The 25000-nt window shown below is 37.2% G+C and overlaps 1 protein-coding gene across 8 annotated transcripts in view; it reads right to left on the bottom strand.

The window, feature by feature from the left end:
• The window catches only part of Foxp2 (forkhead box P2), a 461746-nt gene that overhangs the window by 38398 nt on the left and 398348 nt on the right, over nucleotides 1-25000 (bottom strand). For 6 of the 8 annotated variants that reach the window (XM_051151910.1, XM_051151906.1, XM_051151905.1 and 3 more), the window contains exons 4-8: nucleotides 21849-21986; nucleotides 20536-20742; nucleotides 18785-18980; nucleotides 6359-6572; nucleotides 4335-4439 (exon numbers count right to left, since the gene is read on the bottom strand). In XM_051151910.1, coding sequence (XP_051007867.1) covers nucleotides 4335-4439; nucleotides 6359-6572; nucleotides 18785-18980; nucleotides 20536-20742; nucleotides 21849-21986 — 860 coding nt within the window. The remainder of the gene's footprint in view (nucleotides 1-4334; nucleotides 4440-6358; nucleotides 6573-18784; nucleotides 18981-20535; nucleotides 20743-21848; nucleotides 21987-25000) is intronic. The other 2 variants (XM_051151912.1, XM_051151911.1) reach the window with 2 other exon arrangements.

Genomic DNA, 25000 nt, shown 5'->3' on the forward strand with positions numbered 1-25000 from the left:
TACCAGTGATATGTAAAATAATGGTGCCTATTCATTCCCCCTACTTAATTATGCCAATCAAAGTACAGAAATAGTGTCGGATATAAATACACAGCAATAAGACCAAATAAATAGGCTAAGTATTAACATTAAATTATAAATTTATGTATTTATGACTATTTTGTGTTCAAATTATTCTCTTTTATGTTTTTATAACCATCTCAGGTACTACATATTGCTGTTCAAAAATTCTCTATGATTTATAAATCAAGAATGAGATAATACTGAAAAATGAGAGGATCGGTGGATTTTTTTTTTTCAGTCAGTGCCTAATTGCTGTTTCAAAATGCATATGCAAAGGGACATTTCATTAATCATTTAATCATGTCCCTTGCAGGAAGTTGGAACTAATGTTGCCAATACCCTTCTCATATGAATTCTCCATGATACCATCTCACGCATTTGATATATTGCCTATGTCATAAATTATGGGTCCTTACAAAGGACCAAGTGGGATTGTTATCCCAGAAGATGCTTGTTAGGAATCCTTTATTAACTTTCTTGTTTTACTTATTGCTAGTTCTATTTCACAGCTTCATACTAGCCAACAATAATGCTTTCCAGTGGCAAAGGTCTGTAAATTACCCATGCAATCACTAACACCATTTCACAGGCCTGTTCTACTTCTACTGGTCTGCTAACAAGGCGATTACACACAAATTACTGAATGCCTATGAAATATTTAAATGCATTCTACTCTACTATGCATTAATAAGAGCAAAGCAAGCTCTGGAATTCTGGTTAGCTCCAGTCCCTAATGTCCCCTAATGAGCCTCTTACGGAGACTGCAGTTCAAACAGAGAGGTGAAGAAAAAATGCAAAGGGGGCCTTCAGAAAGGCAGCGCTGAGCAAACATCGTGGGAGCCACTTCTAATTTATGGGTCACTTTATAGCTATATTGATTTTTGTTTTCAAAATGGAATAAATGATGTGGTGGACTGTCGTTCTTTCAGAACTGCGTTGAATCGGTATGCTAGGTAGGTAGTGCAAACTACAAAATGAAAAAGAAAGAAACCTGTAAACAGGCAGTCAAAGATTTTTTAAAAACAATTAAGCAACCATTTTGGGAAGACAGAAAGTATGAAGGCCATCTTTCCAATTTATTTAACTCACAATTCCCTTCAATGAAGCTTTTATGGTTATGTATGCATGCAGTAACTTCACTTATACACATTCAGATTGGCAATTCAATTTTAACCTCTAGATTTTTCAAATTCATTTAAAGCTATAGCATTTTATAAGCTTCCAGCTGTCTCAGAGACTGTTTGAACAAAATGTTTCACTTGCACATCACTGGGGGTTGATTTATTTTGCATCAAGCTTTTTATGTTTAGGCACTGACAGGAGTTTAAATACAAAATGTTAGCTGTCACTATTCATTTAGCTGATTACGTGAGATGCCTTAGTTTTGAAAGATGTGGGCACTGTCACCAAAAGAAACAACAGTCTGACAAGTTCAAAGAATGCCTTCTTGAGGTCATAATTTTGTAGCCATGCTGCCTAGTGAAAGACAAAGAAATAGACAATACACACTAAGTAAGGACATAAATTTTAAAGTACTCAGCTGCAGAAGAAAGAAAACAAATTTCCACTAAATAAATGAATCTGTTTCCACTTGTCTTTTTTTTTTTTTCTGCTGCTGATACTACAGTACCAAACCTTAAAAGCACCAATCACTAGCAAGTTCCATTCATTCCTGTTCATTGTCTAATTAGTCTTTAGAATGCAGATAGGTGTATAGAAATTTTAAGGAACATTAGTCATTGTGACGTTCACAAAGGACCTCCTGTATTGCTGGTGCTGCATCTCACTCTATGTTTGGTTTGCTGGCACCTGTGAGGACAAGTTCAAGAACACTTGTCCGCTAACTAGAATGCTACAGTTTAAACCTTTTGGCCTAAGCTGTGGAAGTCAATACATCTATACTCAAGCTGACTTTGGTGCAATGGGATGGTAATTAATTCTGCAGTCAAACTATACTAAAGTTTTGTCAGATGTGACTGCACTCTGACATTTATAAGGCAGTAATGAAGAAGTATCACTAAATGTTCTTAGTGATCTGGTGAGAGCCTCAATTACTGGTCAGGAAAAATACGGCTAAATTCTCTCAGTTCACACTTTCCTGTAATGTTGAAAATTTTCTCCTGAAGAATGTTAGCTTAGACTTTGTTTTGTATCTTTGTTTTTCTTCTGAGGCTGTCACAATTTCTGTATGAATTTTCATCTTTCTTTAATAAAAAATTATACCCCACTTGTTAATTAATACATAGATAAAAACAGAATTCCTGAGATGATAATATATAGTCCCTGGAAGCACAAATATATATCTGAGTCAATTTTTTCTTGAATAAGTGAAGTACTTCATTAATAAAATATTTTATTTCTTTTTGAATTTCTCACATATCTTTAAGAAAAAGATAATTCCACCTTGGCAAACATGTCAAATTAGTATTTCAGTTTATTGCAGTATACTGGCATTAACAAGGAATAGAATTTATCACAGATATTTGAATTATAAAATTTAAAGCATACACTACTAAAAATAGAGTAGAAGAAGACTTTAAGATATACTGGCATAAGTCTGTCATCTCTGTAAAGGTATTGGGTAGAAAAGTGGTCCATCTTTGAAACCAAAGTTGACATGTAATTGAAGGGAAATGCTCTTTTAACTATGATTTCTCTAGTTAAAAACAAACACTCAAACAAAACAAAACACCTGTGTGAATATGGAAAAGGACCATAGAGGATAAAATGGGAGTTCAGCTTCATTCACGTGTTCGTGATAAAAATTAAATACTTGAGTGTGTGAGAAATATTCAAGTGTCTTAAAGAAAACCATGCTGAAGGAAAGGTATGCATTTTCTCTCAAAAAATGAGCCAGATTTTAATTAAAAATATTTAGTTCATGGAAGTTCACACTAAGCAGGTAGTTTTATAAATTCAGCTGTCATTCCTAAGACATAGCATCGGTGACCTTAGAGAGACTCTCAGTGACAGCAGACAGCACACAGGAAGGATGGAGATAAAAAAAAAATTATAGGATTATTGTTAAAATAACTTACATCTCTAGAAATTTTTTCCAGCCATGTTTTTGGTAGCAGAAAACTTCAGCAAAGCTACCTAACGTCTTTTGAGTACCCTCTATGCTGGGAAATGCATAAAAAATTTCACACCCAGAAAAATGGCAGGATACAGATGGCTTGGTGTAACAGACGTGTAAATTTTCATTTAAGCCCATTTCTAAAGAGCCGTTGTGGTATATGAAGCAAATTCCCTCTTAATTGGTCTGGAACTATAAAAGGTTAAAAAAAAATCTTCATGGAAGTCTTCCTGTAATCATTTATAAAGGTATTATGATACCAAGTGCTTGCCTCGTTGTTAGGGTATTTCGGCTCTGTACTCTGCAGTCAGTCTACCATTTGTAAACACATCTTTTTGATGTTTCTGCCAACGTCCTGGCAACAAAGCAGTGCAATTTCAAATGAGCTAATTAACTTAATTGTTGATGAAGCATGAAACAGTTCATTCACCCTGTTAGCTGCACCATGACAACACAAGAGGCTGAGGCTGGGAAGGTACCCATCTCCATCTCCTATCTGCAGCCCTGCTCAAGTCTCCCCTGTACCGATACTGTGTGCGGAAAATCACCCATGAAAAGGCAAAGGTCTCATCCGTAGGAGGAGAACCCACGGAGCCTTGAGACTAAAACATTGTAGGGAGATATAAAGGATGCACAACTTTGATTTTGATCCTGGAGAAAGAAAAGTGACCCAAGTACACCATCATAAATGGTAAAAAGTAGCCATGTGAGTGAAATGTAGCTGTTTCGTCAAACATTAAACATCACTGACATTCATTTTTGATTCTTATTATTAAATGCCATTGTTGAAGGTAGAAGTACAAAATCTGCCTCTATAAATACGTCTATTTCATTTCATTTAGAGAGAATTTATGCTTATGCAAATATTACATGAAATTTTTATTAGAAATTTCAATTTCCAGAGACTGTTCTTTTACAATCCTGCCTCATGGTGAGTCAAGTCACCCTCATGGCGAACTCACACTTCCACTGACTCAAAGCCTTCCAAATAATTCACAAAATGCTTGCATAAAAGGATGAATATGAGCTATAACCACGCTCAGCCTGATTTTGTCAATCCACTTGTTGAAACAAGCTGGAGACCCAATGTGCTTAGGATAGATCATTATTCCTCCCGCCCTTCAGTTTTTTATACCAGTGGACCAAAATTCCCATGGCATCTGCTTCCCTTTCCCTGGGAATAGCTAAAACCTACTTCAAAAACTGTCCAAAATCTTCACATATGCTTTCACAGCCTGGCCACTTGCAAACTCCATGGCCATAGAGAGTGTGGGAGGCCCCAGTCTCCTCATGGGATGAGCTGTAACAAGAGAACACAACGTCAGATTCATCTCAGAAAGCCATAATCGTTGCAGGCTGCTAGCGCCTGTCAGGTTACGATCAGTGACAAACAGGTCAAAACAGGTCAATTCAGCTCAGAGCAGTCAGAAAAATTTAATCGTTCTATTGAATAGTTCAACTGCCAAGGCTAGATGATGCTCCAATTAGAGAAGAAACAGAGCCAAAGATGACTGTTAATAAAGGATGAAAAACTTAGAGGGCTCTGTGATATCATATGCTAATCCTGCCATATGACCTCACGGTAACATTTTACCTCTAAAAAAAAAAAAAAAAAATAGCCTTATGTTATACAGTGGGAAAGTGGATTTTAATGAAAGCCATATGAAAACCAGCATAATACTTCTGAAATACTACTTTAAAATGTAATCTGAACATTAGGGTCATTTAAACTAATATTCATGTGCAAACCATATATATATATGTATATACATACAAATATTCTTAGTAGCCACAGTTGATTTGAAAAATCCTGCTTTGGAACAGTATTTATTAGTAATATCCTTATATAATTATAGCAGGTCTTTAATAAGTGGGTATTATATCAGATAGAGAGATCCTAGAAAAACTAACATATTTCTGAAGTATGCAATCATCAAATTAATCTCAATTAAAACAACAGCATGAAAGCATCCAGAAGCATAGCATTCTGTAATAAAAACTAACATGAAAATCCACATGTGCTCAGATAAATGCCAGGAACATTACCATACTTAGGTCTTCTATTTTAAACTGTGCTGTAATTACTTTTATGTTTCTTTGAAGAAAATATGGCAGTGCTTTGTTGCATCTAGGCAAATAGGTTATCACCTGAAAAAAAAAAACCACTGATCCACTGCCTGTTCATTGGTGAGCAGAACAGTTGGCATGTGTAAGCTGTTTCATTATGAAATTCTGTACCTAATCTTCAAGGTTTAAGAACAACTTTTCATTTTTAGAAATTTTTAAATTATACACTTTGTGTAAGTTATGTAACAAGATTTGATTTTGAAGGGATGTCCCTAAGCAAATGGAATTAATTTCTAAGAAACATTGGGTTGCTCCTTATAGAAGGACAGGATTATCACAACCAAGATAAAACACTAAGGTGGGAAGTTATCTCTCACAGTATATTATTGGTAGCAAAAGTCAAATGATTTTCCTGTATACATTTTCAGTTAAATTTATTTTAAAAAGCATCAATATACATTCATTTCAATATATTTACTAATTCCATCAAGGCACAGCAATAACAATGCAACTCAGATCACCCATGTTCTATATTATATAATGTTAAGCTACTTTCTAATTTCTAAGCACACACTTGAAATGTGAATTAAAGAAAATATGTATGAGGCATGCATTTATAGCTATTTGGAACTTTAAAACTAGTTTTAATTGAAATGGGAAAATATTCACACAGCTTGTGTTAATTCATAGTTTGTTATGCACCAAACTATGTCAATACAATCATTCCCTGTCATCCATGGAAAACTTAATTTACTTACTTATTTATTCATTTATTTATTATACAATGTTCTGCCTGCATGTACACCTGCAGGCCAGAAGAGGGCATCAGATCACATTATAGATGGTCATGAGCCACCTTGTGGTTGCTGGGAATTGAACTCAGGACCTCTGGAAGAGCAGTCAGTGTTCTTAACCTCTGAGCCATCTCTCCAGCCCAGAAAACTTAATTTCTTCAGGCATGCTCCCCAACTATATTTAGTATACTTGAGACATTTGAGATCCTTTTATAATTTAAAAGAATAAAAGGTCAACAGTAATGATTTCTCCTTCACTTGCACTAAGTACATCTCTTGTCCCTGTTCATTTTTAGTTTTGCCAACAGTGGAAAATAAAATACAGATGTAAGTGGAGAGTGCTGCAGAGGAGATTTACCTGTCTCGCCTGGCATTCAGCACTGACGCCTGTCCATTCACTATGGAATGATGTGTTATTGGTGGTGATGCTTTGGAAGTGGTGGAGGAGGTAGTCGAGGAGGAATTGTTAGTTGTGAGGTCTAGCCCTCCATGTTTAATGCCGTTGTCTTCCATACTGTGGACTCCAGTCACTTCTTTCCATAGCTGCTGAATCTCAGCAGGACTTAAGCCAGCTATAAAATGAAAGAAAGTCCCACTGACATAACGAGGTAACACTGAATATAATTTTCATGGGCTTATGAAAGAATTAACATCATTACCAACATTAATACATGATAAAAATATTCTTTTATCACCAATATCAAAGTATTTGTTTAATTCCAAATAATAAATTATTTTAAAATAACAATTTGAAAATAGTACGGAGGACAACATTGTTGGGAAATGTATGGTTAATTTAAAAAATCTATACAGGTTTTACTTAAACATTTGATATTAGGACTTGATCATCGAGTATTTGCTAGTATTATTAGTGGGATCTGAAAGAGATTTTATAAATAACATACGAAATGAAATGTAAAGCAAAAACTCCCAATAAACAAAGAAATCAGAACAAAATAATACCACTCAACAAAAGAGGGGGGAAAGAGGGAGAGAGGAAGATGGGGATGGGGGAGAGAAAAATGGAGGAAAAGAGGGAGGGAGTGGAAAGATTGATTTAGCACTAATCTGGCCAATTTAGTCTTTCTAACAAGGGACCAACTATGTTACTGAATTTTAGTTTAGGTCTTGATTGAACCACTGTGATTACCTACATGATTCATGTATGTAGATAATATCTAAATCTTTTTTAAAAATATAGTTTATTAATTTATTCACATTACATCTCAATTGTTATCCCATCCCTTGTATCCCCCCATTCCTCCCTCCCTCCCATTTTCCCCTTACTCTCCTCCCCTATGACTTCTTTAGTTATTACTGGTTGGTTAAAAAAATCCTAAACTTTTCACTTTAAATAATTTCTTGCTTCAGATTATTTACATTTACCTGGTAAACTGTGAAAGCAGAAAATCTTGGTATGTCCTTTTGATTTTGACTATTATTTTGAATAAATATTTTGAAATATCTTATGTGGCAGATGGTTACAACTGTTTAAGTGTCTGTGATCACTTAAACACATTAAAACTGCGTTTTAAATTTAGGTCACCCATCCCCAACCCAAATGTTATCTCTAGTTGATAACCACCAAAGTACTCCCACAGGGGAAACAAACCACTGTTAAGGCTAGACTCCATGCCCAGCAGTAGATGGCTAAGACAAAACAAACTCAATGGCATCTTTGGGGGTTCTTTGTGTCATAATATGGTGCCAGGGCATTTATTACGTGTATGTATTATAGATTCTGGTTTTGTGGTTTCATGGTATTCCTGTTGTGTGCAACTATATATGTTTCTTGTGCTTTTTCTTTGGCTTTTTGCCTTCTATTCATTTGTTTTGCCCCATTCTGATTTCTTTTTGTTTTATCTAGTTTACTTTGTTTTGTTTTATTATTAATCCTTAGATGTTTATTTGTTTTCTAACCAGTGACAGAAAAGTTGTGGATCTGGATGAAAGAAAGAGGATGGAGGAAGTTGGGGGAGTTGAAGGAGAGAAAACTATAATACAAATATTTTGTATTAAATATAATTTTGATAAAACAATCAATCAATCAATCTAGGCAGACTGATTTGAATGAGTTTGCTATTTAAATACTTTATTACAAAAATATCAAAGTTACTAAATAAAATTCTAGTAGAAGTGAAGCTATAATTTTAATTACTGTCACTTATTGAAGACATAATATATTCTGAAGCTTTGGCAAGTGGCTTACATTACTGAAGTCAGTGGATCTCTCTGGGGGGTCAGGACTCATAATTTACAGGTGAGTAGAAGGTTCATCTTCTGATGGCCCTTAGCTCCAAACTCTGTGACTGTAGTACTGTGTGGTTCTCCCGCTAAGATGATATAGGGATGCATGGATCACCCAGCACCCAAACAAAGTGGAGCGATGCCTGTGGTAATGGCCATCTATCAAAGGATGTGCAGAGATGGGTTTGATGGAGCAGGATGAATACTAGAGCAAGATAATAGAGGATGGACGGGAGGAGAGTGATCACCTGTCTCTCTCCCCATGTACATGAAGTCACTGGTCTACCGATCGTGATGCACAGTCAGCAGATAGAATTCACATTGTCCCACTTGTAACATGTTGCCAAATTATGCTTCGCAGTAGTTAACCAAATTGCTACACATGTGACTATTTCAGATATTAGTAGTTTATTCAAAACTATCATTTTGCTAATTCTGGATTTCTTAAGATTTTAAGGATCAATCTGAGATAATAGGAAAGACAGGATAATTTGGCTTTTTAAACATATTTTGGAATAACTTCATTATTTTTTTCTGTTAAAAAAGTGGTTTTCTATTGGGATGTGTCTTCTTTGTTATAGATGAAACTTCTGTAGAAAATCATTAACCATTGCTCTAATGGTAGCACTGACTTGGAATCATGACCCTTTCTGACAGTAAACTTTTGTGACCCATCTGAGGGTGTAGTCATCCTAACAGCAGATCCAAGAGGCAAAGCTCCTTCCGTCTCCTCATCTGCATTCCTTCCGTATCCCACAGTGCTGCCTCCCTCTCCCATCTCCTAACTGTAGCCTGCACAGTGGCTACAAGACCTTCTGCATGACCTGCTCCTGAGTTCCCTGCTCACCATAGAGAGGACACAAATGATGTATTTCACGGGAAAATAGGTCATGTCCAGTCTCAGGCAAAGGCTCTAGGAGTCTTTCTGAAGATGTCGATAGAAAGCAAAAACAAGCGAAGAAAACAACAGACAGAATTCCAGCCCTTACTGTGACCTTGCAGTGTTTCATTGCTTTGGCCTCTTGCCTCAGGCAGCTATCATCCTTTCCATATTGCTTTATGTGGTAGCTATCTGGTGCTTCTATAGTGCTTCAAACATTCATTCTTATTCTAGCCTCTGCCCTGGCTACTCCCGGAGCCACAGCCCTCTCATTAGGGATCTTCCCAAGGCTTTCTCCTTCCCTTCACTTAAACAGCTTGAGAAATCACCCCTCTGGCCAGAGTGGCAACCAGCATCCTCCTTCTCCTCCTCCTTGTATCCCATCATGTCCTGACTACTGAGACTACTTTCACTTAAAGAGAATTAATTTAGCTTCTGAAATTATGCAAAGGCTGGGGTGTAGTTGGGCTGCGTCTCTTTCTGTCTGTCTCTCCCACTCCGTCCTCCTCTTCTCTCACCCTTTCTCATTACCACGGTGTCACTCTACTAAAGCTTGACAAACAAGATCAGGTTTTTCTTTTCTTGTTATGTCTCAGTGCCTTGAACAGTGCCTGGTAGGTGTTCAGCAAATACAGTTGATCCTTTTGTTTGCAATGGAGTAATAGAATTCTTGATGACCTGTTGATTGTCATATTGAGGTTTGGTTGCCTTTAAAGATCTCCTGTACAGGCATTTCTATGTTAAAATTGCTGTCTAAAGAGTGACAGATGGTAACTAGTGAATGCTAAAGTACATTGAGCTACTAGTAACACTTGATATGCTTACTAACGACAATACTTTGAAAGACTAGAGTAGTGAATGATAATATTTGATTGTGAGCTTTAAAAATAATTTGGTTACTATAAGTACTCACTTTCATTTTGGATGACTTTCAAAGCTCTGCTCAGTTGTAGAAAACGTAGTGACCCTCATGACAAAAAAAATGCTAGGTCCTTAGTAGGACCTCAAAAAGATTTGGTGACTAACCTGCTTACCATTAAAGCACGGTTTCATAGTTAAACAAAGAAAAATATGTTTTTAATTATTAGAGAAAAGTTCACAGAATAATACAAGTAAGAAGGAACAGTGGAGCCGGCGTGGTGGCACACGCCTTTAATCCCAGCACTTGGGAGGCAGAGGCAGGCAGATCGCTGTGAATTCGAGGCCAGCCTGGTCTACAAAGTGAGTTCAGGATGGCCAAGGCTACACAGAGAAACCCTATCTTGAAAAACCAATAAATAAATAAATAAATAAATAAATAAATAAATAAATAAGAAGGAACAGTGGTTGCCCAATGAACTGGCAAGTTACTGTCTCAGGGTAGTTAACCTTGCCACATGCTGACCACAGCTCAGAGCTGTCAAATCATGCTTCCAATCTGAACTTTATGGGGATTCCAGGGTCCATTCACCCCAGGGACTGAGGGGGAGTTTCAACAGAGAAACTATTACCTTGCCTTTGAGACAAAATTGTTCCAGTTAACAATTGCTTAAACTTTTTTTTTTTCATAGGCACAAAAAGGTGTGATTATGATAGGTCATGGCAGACACTTTATACAGTTGAAAATGTTTTGTGAGGATCGAAGTCTTAAGGCTATTTTTTCCAACTGTAACATGAAGTCCTGTAAATGGTGCTTTGTTGAGTCAGTCTTACAATGGCATTCTGAAGGTTCTGCCAGTCTCTAATATGAGGCTCATGATCCGAGTGAAACAATTTTGAAATGTCAAGAAACAAAGAACACTGGACTCATTTTTTTAAAAAAAAATCTCAATGTTTTCCAAAAATATTTGAGAAAAATGATTAACTCATTCTGAAATTATATTGATTTACAATAGCATTCAATATTAGGTAAAAGCTTAAGACCTGTAACTGATCTGTAGCCTATGTCCCCGAACACAGGATCTCTTTTGATATTAACATGTGAGCTTGACAGGTCTTTCAAACCTTATGTGTTCTAAACTGAGCTCCCTACTGTAGAGCCACTCTTCCACTGGAACAGGCCTCCTGCAACTTTCTTCATGTGCACACTATTCTCTGTACTCACCGCTCTAAGGACATTTAAAGGAAATTAATACAAAGTACCTCAAACCATGTTTTCAGAATGGTAAGAAACAACACTCATAGCTTGCGGACTGGGTCCCCAGTGGTGGACACTAGGACATGAATCAGTTGTGACTACAGACCTGACAAAAGGAGGAAGGAAGCATTCCTCTTATTCTCAGTTCATCTCAGCAGGTTTTCCCTGGCCACTTTCTAAACGTTCCACTGTTTTGTCTGTTTTCTTCACTCAAAAGAGATTTTCAATTTAGCTAGAACATAAGTGTACTGGCAAACATAGGTTTGGGGTCAGTGGATTAAAATATTAAAGAATTATAATCAACTTTTATCCTAAATGATGCTTATTCAATTTCTCTGAACCTGTGGCAGAGACACACATAAGTTCTAAAAAAACCCCTATTAACTGAGTAACTTTAAAAGTCCAGGGCAACAGAATGTTGGAAAGTACTCTTCTGCTTCTAAATGAGGGGCCAAACTCACAGCCAGTCATATAAATAACCACTAGGGAAATGTTTTCCTGAGATTCAAGTCAATATAAAGATGAATGACTAGGTGAGCAGCAGGTTATGTAGCAGAAAAATCAAGTTAATGATAACCCTTCAATCCTCATTCTGACTAAATACAGGTGCCAAGAATTGTGCTAGGGTTAATTAAATCTGATAATTCATGCACAGATTTTACAACTTTGTAGTAAACACACAATTTTCAGTGGTTGTCCTTACAATTAAATATTATATTTATACCTTTTTACATTAAAATAATTGACTCTTTAATCTACTTTATTCTTCTATTTTAGGAATTATTTTTTATGGTAACTAATTTAACATTACATTAAGAGATGGTTTGACTGATAAAGTACACACCACATGTGTACCATTACCACATAAAAAGCCAAGTTATAGGCTCGGACGATGGCTTAGATGCTAACATATGAGTGCTTGCTGTGTAAGCATGAGGAGCTGAGTTCAAATCCCAGGGCCATCCAAAGCCTAGTGTGATTACACCTGTCTGTGAGCCCAGTGCTGTGGCAGGTAGAGACAGGAGAATGACTAGAGCATGCTGGTCACTAGCCTGGCCACTGGTTCAGCAGAAGATCTTTCTTAAAGGAAGTCTAGAGAGTGAGAGTATGCAGCACTTTATGTCTGCCTCTGGTCTCCAAGTGTACATATGGGTGTAAACATATGTATACATACGCAAACTGTACACACAGCCACAGCCACACACATGCACACACACACACACACACACACACACACACACACACACACACGGGGGTGGGGAGGGGAAGAGAGAGAGAGAGAGACAGAGAGAGAGAGAGAGAGAGAGAGAGAGAGAGAGAGAGAGAGAGAAGCGGGTAGGGAGAGCTGGGTATGGTGGTACATTGCTCATTTGCAGCCGCAGCGTCAGAGAGTCAGCCTAGAACTAGGTAGATCTCTGAATCACACTGGACAGGCTGCCTCGCAGAATCAGTGAGCTCTATGGTCAGTGAGGATCCTGTCTTAAAAAAATATGAGATAAATTAATAAACACACTAGAAAAAGTCTTTAGGCTTTTATGTGCATGTTTACACATGTGCACACACACATATGCATTCACACCTGCACACACATTCACATATAAAAACATACAGCATACATATGTACATACAAACCCACATACAAAAATAACGGATACATTATGATGCCACATAAGTCTACTATGAATATCCAATGAAATACTTGATGGTTCTTTGAAAATTTCTAGGGTTGCACAAAAATAATAAAAGTAAAGTTTGCTAAAAATATTTTTGTTATTCATAATGTATTAGGACAAGTTGATATGGGATGGTAGTGGCACACACCTGTAATCCCAGCACTCAGGAGGCAGAGGCAGGCAGATCTCTGTGAGTTCAAGGCCACCCTGGTCTACAGAGATGGTTCCAGGATAGCCAGATCTACACAGAGAAACTCTGTCTCAAAAATCCAAAAGTTAACTAACCAACCAAACAAACAAACAAAAAGACTAGTTGGTACCAACATTTGGATTTGAGATATTTCTATATGTTTTCCACTTTTTTTTTCCAGGACAAAGTTGCTCTGTGGAGGCCTGGATGTCCTGGAACTCACTCTGTAGAGAGATCTCCCTGCCTCTGCCTCCCTAATGCTGGGATTACAGGCTTGTACCACCATGCATGGCTGGACTTTCCACATGGCTATAACTTGCGTTGCAGAGATAATCTGTTCTAGAAGTGTCACCTCTCCACCTGTACTGATCACTTATTTTCAGAGTTCTCCCTCAGCAAACAGAAAAATGTCTGCAGCTTCTTTCAGATATCTATGTGCTTGCTTAAATTCAGCCAAGCAAAAACATAGTGTTATGTATATTAAAACCACCTACTGATGTAACACTTGTCTTTCACACGTGTGTGAGATCAGAGGTGCACCAATTATCCACTTAGTCCAAATGTCAAACTACAAGAGCTAAATATAGGTATTTATTAAGATTAAGACAATAGACAAAAATTTCTACCTAAGGATACAGGTATCCCCTCTGTATTTAGGGAGAGACAGTTCTAACTGATAATTTTCCTACTTGTGTATTATTGACTATATTTTTTGAAGTCAGAACTATTTTTGAGTATTTTAATTGATATTCAAAATTGTCAAGTAGAATATTTCTGAGAAGACTTATGAACTAAGTGGAATGAAATTGACTTTAGGCTGGGTTCTCACTTAATCTTGCTTAACATATTTGATGTTAGATCTCAACATAAAGACTAACCACACAGATAAATCTATTTTCATGTAGCACATGCTAGTTCCCTAACCAATTCTACTGTAATTCAAAATATTATGTAATTTAATCTCAGTCTTTCTTATTCATATTTTCAAAAGTAAATATACCCAGTACTCTATGCATCTAATTATTTAGAAGATATTTTCTATGAATAAAATAAGCATTTGCAAGCAATCTTTTACTTTACTTTACTTTCTTTCTTAATTTCATTTGTTTCTTAGTTTTGTATTTTTTGAGAATGGCTCAAGCTATGTAGTGTCGCTCTAGAAGTCACAATGTTCTAGGATGACTTTGAACTCACTAGATCCACCTGTCTCTGACTCATGACTGCTTGGAATAAAGATGTGCGCTACCACAGAAAAGTTTATTCTTGAACGAATACAAGAACATTTAACTTTCAACTAATTGAAGGAGTTTCAGAATATTAAGTTATAAATAAAAAACATTCTGGTCTGAATATTCTGCATGGTGTGTATTGCTTCTATTTTTCCACTGCTGTTATTTTTAAATCTTGATTGCATCTGATCATGACCTGGAAAGCCTGTAAACACCGATTCAGGAAACAATCCATTATACTGAGAGTGGTGAAGTCGGCAGGTCAAACAGCTGACTTTGGCAGAATATTGAGCCAAACACTATCTGGAGTACACTCCTACCTCAGCATAAAGTCATTATTACATTGTATTTCAAAAGATTTTTTTTCTTCCTTATGCGGCAGCTCATTTTTTCTAAGCCTCCCTAGTTACCCAGCAGTTTATGTTCGCTCGTTCAGATTGTTAATTGAACTCTTACATCTTAAATAGCTTATGTACTTATAAACTATGTGAAATGGAGTGAAACAAAACTTTCACACACTTCTGTTCATATACAGTAGTGATACATTTCAGGACTCCCAGTGCATGATTGACAGTGTGGATAGGACCCAAGCCTATAATTTGATGCCTTTCCCACCTTAACTGCGCACTTATCACTCATTATTGCTGTGAGTTTTGCAGTTGGAGCTGTGATAGAAACATTTCCTATCAGAGTTTCATTGATCGAACATTCATGTTCATAGTAAATCTTAGCAACTTTACAATAAGATTTTTTTGCCACTTATTAGGAAAAGTTTCAGCTTTTTTACTCACAGAATTTGAAGCTTCAGTTTGCCATATCTCAGGCAAAAGCATCTCTTCTCTTGTGTGTTAAGGTCATCAATAATTAAAATAAGGTATAGAAAACACAAGTATAAGAATTCCACAACAGCACATTGAATCCTGAGGAGCCTTCAGTGAATAAGGCTTGGGGAGTATACACAGCATGGACAGTATGCAGATATGCTTGACAGATGTGTGGTTCACATCCCAGTAGGGTAAAATAGGATGGTGTGGAATTTCATCATGCTGATTCAGATGCTGAACAATTTAAAATTTACTAATTCTTTCTGGAATTCTATTATTATTATCATTATTATCATTATCATTATCATTATCATTATCATTATTATTATTATTATTATTAACAGTTTATTTCAAATTTCTAAATGTAAGAAAAACTAAATTTTGAATAAACTCATAGTCAACCTGTAAGTATATTTTGAAAATTAATTTTATCTGATGTTAAAAATCCATAAAAATGTAAAGTAAGCTGAGCAGTGCTGGAACATGCCTTTAATCCTAGCACATGGGAGGCAGAGGCAGGTGGACATATGACTTTGAGGCTAGCCTGGTCTACAGAATGAGTTGCAGGACAGCCAGGGTTGCACAGAAAAGGCCTGTCTTGAAAAAAATGTAAAGTATCTGCACAATTTCTTCTTGCTAATGAGTAGGCCACAGCATCAGTTCATTATACAACACTGCTAGGTAAAATTATTCATTTATTTATATACTATCCATCCATATATCAAATATATTTAAAAATCAGAATACTTGAGACTGACTCACAAATCATTGTTTTTATTTGATTTTAGTTACCTGCTGTCACCCCTTCTAAATAAAAAGTATATGTACACTTAGAGATGTTAATTCAGTACCTATTTTATATTAAACTCCATTAGTATAATAGTATTTATGACTTAGATGCTTAATTAAAATTTAAAAGAGTTCATGTTCAAATGATGAAATATATTGTGTAACTTTAGAGAAAAAGTTCTGCAAATCTATTCTGTCAAAATTATAAAATGTTATTTCTGATATTTATATACATTTTATATAGCTTCAGAAGTTATAAATTAAAGTAGCCAGAGGAAGTTGTGTTAAATCATGGAGATAAATAAATTATATTATATTTTTGAAGACATAAAGAGAACATCATTCATGATTATGTGGTAATCCCTTCTGGTTTTCATGGGATTATTATTCATGGCCAATCAATCAACAAGCCAAAAGCTCAATGCAAGGTGAACTGAAAAACTGATAGTGAAAGTCCTCAAAGTGAAAGCCCTCAAATTATTTTACCTGAAATAAAGCATAGCTAAGACAGGTGGCTTGGGGCTTATATTATCCAACAATTGCATCTTTACTTTTTCTCACTCTAATTTTTGGTTTCCAGCGTAGTGATATGACATCATACTTGTTCCTCGGGATGTGTGCCCTGTAGACACCAAAGTGTGTCATACTGCGCTTACTGTTCTTTACAAGTACAGAGGATGTATTTAGTGTATGCATAAATTCTCTCTTTCTTTCTCTTCTCTCTCTCTCGTACATATATATACATATATGTATATGTATGTATATATACATATATAGTGTAACACTTAATGTAATGTTAATGCTATAAAAATAGTTGTTAGACTATATTTTTAGGGACAAATGGTGAGGAAGAAGTCTGTACCTTGCCAACACAAACCATTTTTATCCCAATATATTTGACTCATTGTTGGTTGACTTCATGGCTACATGATCCTAGGTCATGGAATGCACAGTTGGCGAACTGGAGTGTTCATCTTCTGTAGCTGGCTGGTATTAGAAAAAAAAAAGAACACCCAACTCAGCCTGTGTTTGAATGATGGCTCTCAAAAATGATACATTTCACATTTAATAGTTGGTGATAATACGGCGAGGATTGAAATTTCTGTTCATGACGCAGTAGCATCAAGAGCGGTGGTCACAGCAGCCGTTGAGGCTCAAGTCCATGATGACTGTTCAATGGCATTGTTTCTCCATTATTAGTGAAAAAATGTTTTTGTGGCCTCTTGTTTTTTCCTACGTACAGTTTTTCTAGGAAGATGATGTTACTTATGCTTGTAACCTCAGCATTTGAAAGGCTGAGCCATAAACATTGTTCCTGAGGTCAAGGAGAGTCTGTGCTACACAGTGATTTTTCAGACCACCATGGGCTACAGAGAGAGACCATGTCTCAATAAAAATAGTGAATAAGTAAATTTTCTGCACAAACTAAGCATTGCTTTTAGAATCTTTATTTTCCAAAATTTCTCTATTACATGGATTTTAGTTTTCATATGACCTGTGAAAATTAAAGTAGAAAAAGTAATGAAAGATAATTCTGTCCAAAACCAGCTCAAGAAAATCCATGATTACATTGAATTTATATGTCTTTTGAAAATCTTATTTTTTCATTTTTCCTCTGATCATTTTTATTTTTGTAAAGAACAATAATTCATGAATGAAATGTACATTTCTGAGATGATACTGGACTTTATTCCATTTATTCCTGGACTAAGTATAAAAAGTGAGTGTATGCCTAGGCTTTCTTTAAATAAATAAACTTTGTTTTTCTAGATTTCCTTAGGAATGCTCCAGACAAGTGAATTAGAAGATTTCAAGTTAAATGAAGGAGAAAAATCTGGGAGAAGCTATGAAGAAGGAAAAGTTATTTCATAAATAAAATAAAAATGTTCACTACAATATTATTAATTTTATTGGCTATCAAACAATGGCCATGTGCAATGTAAATATTGGATTTTGCTTGTCTAATTTCAATTTTTATATTAAATTGTTCTTGCTGTTCTTGTGTGTTTTACAGAGTAAGTAAAATGTGTAGCAAACACTAGTATGAAATAAACTCCTTTGTTATAGATACAATGAACTTGAATTAAAGTTCACTTGTATAAATGAACTTTGTCATTCCAAAATCCAAATGCAAATTAGAACTTCCATTCACAAAGATTAACAATACTTAACTTTTACCTTAACTGAGAACTTTAGCTATTACTTTTCCATCTTTCTTAAACTTCTTTGCTCAAAGTTGAGAATAGTGCACATATCTAACTACATTAGAATACACATATACAAATTATGATATGGTCAACAGCATCTCAAACTAAAATTTATATTAAATGTATAGGGAGTCTGGCAAAATGCTAGTACTGTAAACCCATGGCATAGGCTGGACTTCGCATGCTACAGATCTTTCAGTTGTTCTACAGATTCACAGAGCTTGTCTGTTTGTGATTTTAGTGTCTAGATTAGGAATCTGTCTTTTCATCATTGCTTACCAAACTTATTATCAGCTCATGGTAAATGGAATATTGCTGCTCTTCCTATGCCCACAGTTCCTCTTGTATATTCAGCAGTGCTTTGATTGCATTGCCGTATACATGATTTCTGCCTTCAAGACTAATTAATACACATGTAATATTTAACAATAGTTTTGCTATTCCTTTGAAAGCAGAATTCCGGAAACTATAGCAAGCGAGTCACATGACCATAGTAGCAGTCATGCTTCTGCTATCAACTTGAAGGGCGTAACCCAAAATACCTCAAGGAATAAGGCAGACCCACACGAGTATGAGATGGTAGAAAGCGCAAGAGCAGAAATGAAGTACTTGCAGCATGTCCTCTATACCTTGCGGCAGTGACTGGACAGGGAGGGCCGCTTGGCCGGGTGGGATGGAGATGAGGCCCTGGCGCTGAAGGCTGAGCAGATGTTGCTGCTGCTGCAGTTGCTGCATTTGGAGAAGCTGCTGCTGGAAGACAAGCTGCTGCGCGGCCAACTGCTGCTGCTGCTGTTGCTGCTGCTGCTGCTGTTGCTGCTGCTGTTGCTGTGGGTGCCAGAAAATGCGACCCAGTCAACAGCGAAGAACAAGGTGCTTATAAACCACTCTCACACACAGAGGCATGCTTCCTTCCTTGCCCAGATGTGTTCTTGATCATCCCACCGTCAGAGTCGGGAAGCAGAATGTACGCAGCTTCTATGTATTCACCTGCCTGCTTCTTGGGAGTTAAACAGCGTCAAGGAACCAGGGAATTCGCACTAATGGTACCGAGCAAGGTTTACAGACAGAATCTATCAAGGATTCAGAGATTTAGAAACCAGCTCACCACAGTCGATTGTACGCTTATTTAGACAAAAGTAATAATGCTTTATAGAAGTGGTCAACTTCCACAATACTCTCACTTTTTCCCAACTAAGATTTTTGTGTGTGTGGAGGTCTACAGATGTGGTCTCTAATGATAAATTAGTAAACTCAGATGGAGCTCACAGGACAGGCATATTAACTCTCTCACTCTTCTCTGTTTTCTTTTTTGAATACATTAAAGGAGGAATCATGTGCAAGGCAAAAAAAGAAGTGCCCTTATTATAAAGAAAAGTCTAACTTCCAGTTTTGTGAGGCATTACAAGACAAACCCGAGTTCTTTGGACTCGGGAGGGTAGGAGATGGCAGTCACACTTCAGAGGACGACAAGCTGTGTGGAAGACCTTTCCTTTTTAGTTTGGGGAAAAGAGAAACTTCTGATGCGCTCACTGGAAAACAGACTGCATAATGGAGCAAGTCATGTGGATTGCCCAAAGCCTCTGAGAAATGAGGGAGCAATTTCCATTCTGTAGTTGATGGCTGTCTGAAATTCTATTCACAAATCCAAACAGAAACAAAACCTCAGGAGGGCAAAACTGTTTCCTGTACGTTTTTGCATAATGGGCAGCTGGAAGACAACAGCCCTGATACCTGCTGATCAATTTAACTGCTTCAACATGTTTTGTTTGTATTATGTTTATATTTGATGCAGTTTGCTGACAAGTGCAAGCTAGGCCTGAGAAGCCGGCTTGTCAGTTTGATTTATGAGCATATCAAACGGTAACTTTCTACTCGCCACTCCAAGCCTACCCTAGCAGTTCATTAATCAGGGGCCTGTGACTTTGAAATCTGTGCTCAACCAGTTGTTCTCCGTAGTCTCCCTGCCCCCCCCCCCAACAATGAGCTCCATTTGCACACACATCTCTCTCGGAGGTGGGTGACTGAGAAAAATACAGTTCCCTCCCCAAGTTGGATTCTCCATGACCACAAGATAATCAGTACTTTGTTGGGGCACGCAGCTTGCTCTTTGTACACTGTGATTCATTAGTGGACATTAGACAACAGCCAGCAATGGATTGTGACTCTCAAGTCCCATGCTACAAAAAAAAAAAAAAAAAAAAAAAAAAAAAGGAGCGCACAAGAGTCCCACTGTCGCTGTTATTAAGTTCAGTGAAAATATAGAACACTGCATATTTGACAGCAAGTGCCTTGTTACAGGGAGATCTGAGACAATCCTGGCCTCTCAAAGTGCCTTCCCAACCCTGTGCTATTATGTATCAATGAGATAACTAGATCCTACCTCTTTTGCTTGCTTTCCAGGATGCTGCTGTTGCTGCTGCTGCTGCTGCTGCTGTTGTTGCTGCTGCTGCTGTTGCTGCTGTTGCTGCTGCTGCTGCTGCTGCTGTTGCTGCTGCTGTTGCTGCTGCTGCTGTTGCTGCTGCTGCTGCTGCAAAAGCTGAAGATGTAACTGCTCTTGCTGTTTCTTGTAAAACTCTTGTAGTTGTTGCTGAATAAACCATTTTGACTTTAATAAATAAAGGCAAAAGTTTCATGTATTATAAATGTCCTAAACTCTTCTAGACTGACACATGGTAGAGTAGCCATTAAGAGTCACCTCACCAAAAATAAATAAATAAATAAATAAATTTAAAGAGACAACTCTACATACTTTTCTCCCCAAGGCAGCTCTGAAAATTTCCAATCCAGAATCCAAACAAATCCTGAACAAAAGGATATAGAATATCTGTATTCTAAAGGCCAGAACCAACGTAAATACTCTAAATGACTACATCTGAAGTCCCATTACAACCTAAGAACTGTCTGGGCTCCAGTCCTTAGATGGATCAAACATCAGCCCCACCGAAGCAGGATGTTATACTCTCACCAGAAAACAGCTTAATCTAGCAGTTTAGCACAATGAATGCTGGAAATCTATGTCATTTTAGGCACAATCAGAGGCAGTAGCAAAGTAAGTAAGACTTCAGGTAAAACACGTTATTTTCGCCATAGAAAGCAAGTGTCACATTCGGAATCTATTTATAGATACTCAAGCCTTTAGTAAGCTGAACAGTAGGTCTATTGTGTGTATTATCACAAAAATGTCATGAACTTGCTGTTAACCTGCCTAATTTTATTCTAATAAGCAGATTCTTTTTTTTCTTAAATGATGACTATACCCTGGAAAAGAAAACTTGGGGTTCTGCTTTTGGCATGTGCTGTCTACAAAGTAGTCTCTTTCCTATTTATTGAAACTAAAGCAGGTGCTAAAGTGTCATGGATTTTAAAAGCAACAATTATGTAGTATCTTCGTATATACCTTGCAAATCTAAAAGTAAATGTATTTAAGAATCAGAATACTCAAACACCGAGTCTTCTATTTTATACTTTGTCCTCTCTTTGCTCTTGTTCTAGACTTGAGTCCCTTCAAAGAGACTAAGTGACTTGAATGCTCACATATAGCTCTGCAATCACAGGGTGACATTTCTGTTCTGACATGCTCATAGGCTGTTCTGATAGCAGGGAGCACACTGACCAATCAGCCCACTGCACTGCCAGCAGGGTGTGTGTTCTCTTGAGCTGGGTCAGAGTACCAAAGCAGGTAACCCACATTACCTGCTGCAGCATCACTGCCTGCTGCTGCTGGAGGAGGGCCTGCAGCTGCTGAGGGGACAGGACCTGCTGCTGAAGGATCTGCTGCATCTGCTGAGGGGTGATCACCTGGGGGGTCATCATGGCCACCGACACAGGCACCTGACGTGGGGAGAAAAGGAAAGGCTGGTCATAAGTCCTGCTCTGCTTATCTTAGCATGACTATGTGTCATTTGTTTTTAAGCTACTCAGCAGTTACCAGGGGCCCCAAGTCGTGTATATTTTCTGTGGTTATAACTTCAGATGACTTTGACAGTAGTTTTCCAGGGGCACCAGAGCTCACCAGGCTCTGATTTCAAGTTCTGTATTTCAAAAATATTAGCACAAAGATGTTGGAACTTTGGGTAATATAGCTGGAAATAAATAATTTTATAGGAATATTCTCAAAAGTTCATTACTGAGCATCATTTTAATATCTCACTGCTGCAACTGAAAGCCTTTGGAAATGTTTTAAATGTATCATTTAAAAAGTTAAATAATTAAAAATACACATATAAATAACTAATGTTTATAGTCTTACAAAGAATATGAATATATACTATATTTATATAACATAATTACCACTAAAATTTATACCTATTGATAGCCCTTAAAAATACATATGCTGAGGGAAATGGCTGAGTAGGTAGACTTGTTGGCCTCTCAGACCAACTGTTGGAGTTTGTTCTAGACCCACATGATGAGAAGAAAGAACCAACTCCCTCAAGTTATCCTTGTATTCCATATGAGTGCTATGACACGCACGTGTGTGTGCACACACTCAGGCACATACACATACACACGTGCACATACACACGCATGTGCTCACATGCACGTGCACACGCGCGCGCACGCACACACACACACACACACACACACACACACACACACACACCGTAAATAAATAGAAATCAGAAAGACAAAATTGGACACAGCAATAGATATGAATAAATAATCACTTGTAGAAGCAATATAGGAGTTTTTCTAGACATGTATGAGTTACGTGAAGATATCTGAGGAAACTGGTTCACTAAAAGACAGAGTAATGAGACTAGAAGTCTAGTTTCTTCTTTCAACATTTTCCTATTACAAGCCCCTAAGTTATACTAGAAAGTCCAGAAATCTGAAGATTACTCAGAGCTTCCCCATTAAAGTTATGACAATAACAATCAAAACGTTTTGTTTAAATTCCCTTCTCATTTTTATCCTCAAAAAGTTTCTGAGGACAAAAGAGGTCAAAGGGAATATGGGAGGCAGAGGAAGATAAGCAGGAAAAAGAAGGAAGGGAGGAAAACAGATGATAAAGAATAGCAGTGGGGAGAGGATTCTAGAGAAAGAAAAGATACAGAGAAACCGGGGAGGATAGCAGTGGCATGCAGGGAGGTCTTGAGATCAGAGATGCAGGCTCAGGCAGTGCTGGGTGCTCTGCTGAAGGCCTAGCTCAGAACCAAGCAGCTCACAGGCAAACAATGTAGTGGCTAGCCACGCTGTAACCTTTGAGAAAACTTTGTCTCCCTGAAAATAAATTAATAAATAAAGCACCAATTTTACTGTAAATGAAAGCCAGTATTTATATAAGTAATTGTTTTAGAACACTGTGTCTTTCAAAATAGAAAATGATTAATAGGCACAGTTCACAATTTTTATAGTAATTTTGGATGTGGTTCACACTTTTCTAATATGACACTTAACAATAAAAAATGAGAAATAATTAATGAAAATGTGGTCAAAAGTGGAAATAAAGAAAACAAAAAAATTCCAGAGTGAATTTCTTCTATTTCAAACAAACAAAAAATAAAAATACATTTATATTTAACACTAAAGAATAGCCATATAATCTAGTTTCTCCATCTTGGCAAGTTGAAATACAGATTGATTTTATTTGACTGTATGTATATCATGGGAAAGAAGCAATGTGCCAAAAATAATTCAGTGACTTTCGGAAGTACTTCTTAATTAAAGAATATATAAACATATATTGCTATCATTAAAAGTAAATAGAATGAGATGCAGCAGATCTGGTATGGAGAGATTTAGTTGAGGAAAGGCAAGGGAAGAAGACTTAGGGTTCGAGTGGGCCATAAGGAGGGGGGGAAGAGAGAGAGAGGGGTGCGGGGGGGGGGAAGAGAGAGACTCCTGAGAGAGAATGCAAAAGAGAGAGGTGAGAGACAGGAGTGGCCAGTTGGCTCTTCTATATCTGGTTCCTCTGGAACACATCTGGTGGAGGGTAGGAGATGATGATGTCAGAGGTTGCTAAGCAACCTAGAGGCAGAGCAGATCAGCTTGTGAACTAGTGTGTGTATGTGTGTGTGTGTGTGTGTGTGTGTGTGTATTATTATATTTCAATGTATCATAGTAAGTAGCAGCCTGAATTTGTGATCTAAAGTCAGCCAATTGGAGATTAAGAAAGGAAGATCAGGAACTCAACACCTTAGCCAGACCCTGTGTTTCAAAATAAGAGTAACTAATTGATTGTGCTTATGTGTTTCTGAGTGCTTTTGTTATTTAAAAACTTACAAAGTTGTCAGTTTAATCACCTTTTCTTTGATAAGCAAAAAGAACGCTTCAAATAAATGGTTCTTGGGGAGGGAGAGTTCAGTCTACACAAATGCGTCCTTTTCCTACAATCATTCAGCTTAAAATCTCTTCAAGGAGCTGGGAATCAGACAGCAACTCCGGGACAGAGAAGGCCAGTGTGGATAGATATATAGCACAAAGATAGAAGGAAAAGAAAGCAGGAAGGGATGAGGGAGGGAGGGAGGGAGGGAGGACAACAGATTGGTCAGGAACACACACATCTGTATATAGAAATTTTGCACAAATGTGCACCTTCCGTGAAGGTGATCATTTCTTGAGAATCTTACTGCTTTCTTGACTAGCTGCCCCCTGCCACTGTTCAGTAGTTACTTGATTATCTAATTTCACTTAAATATCTGCATTTCGCCGAGTAAACGTGTTCTGTGCATTATGCTCACAATAGAACTTTCTAGAGTAAGCCTATAAATGGAGGTGTGCCATGGTGTCCCAAGCTTACAGTCAGGTTCCACCTGAGAAGTGGGATAGGACTTTGTAATTTTATGCTGTTGTGCCTGACTTAGTATTTGGCCAAAGTAAACTGTCTGCTGTCTTTACAGGTC

This window comes from Acomys russatus, chromosome 10 (assembly GCF_903995435.1).
Source record: "Acomys russatus chromosome 10, mAcoRus1.1, whole genome shotgun sequence".
NCBI lineage: Eukaryota > Metazoa > Chordata > Mammalia > Rodentia > Muridae > Acomys > Acomys russatus.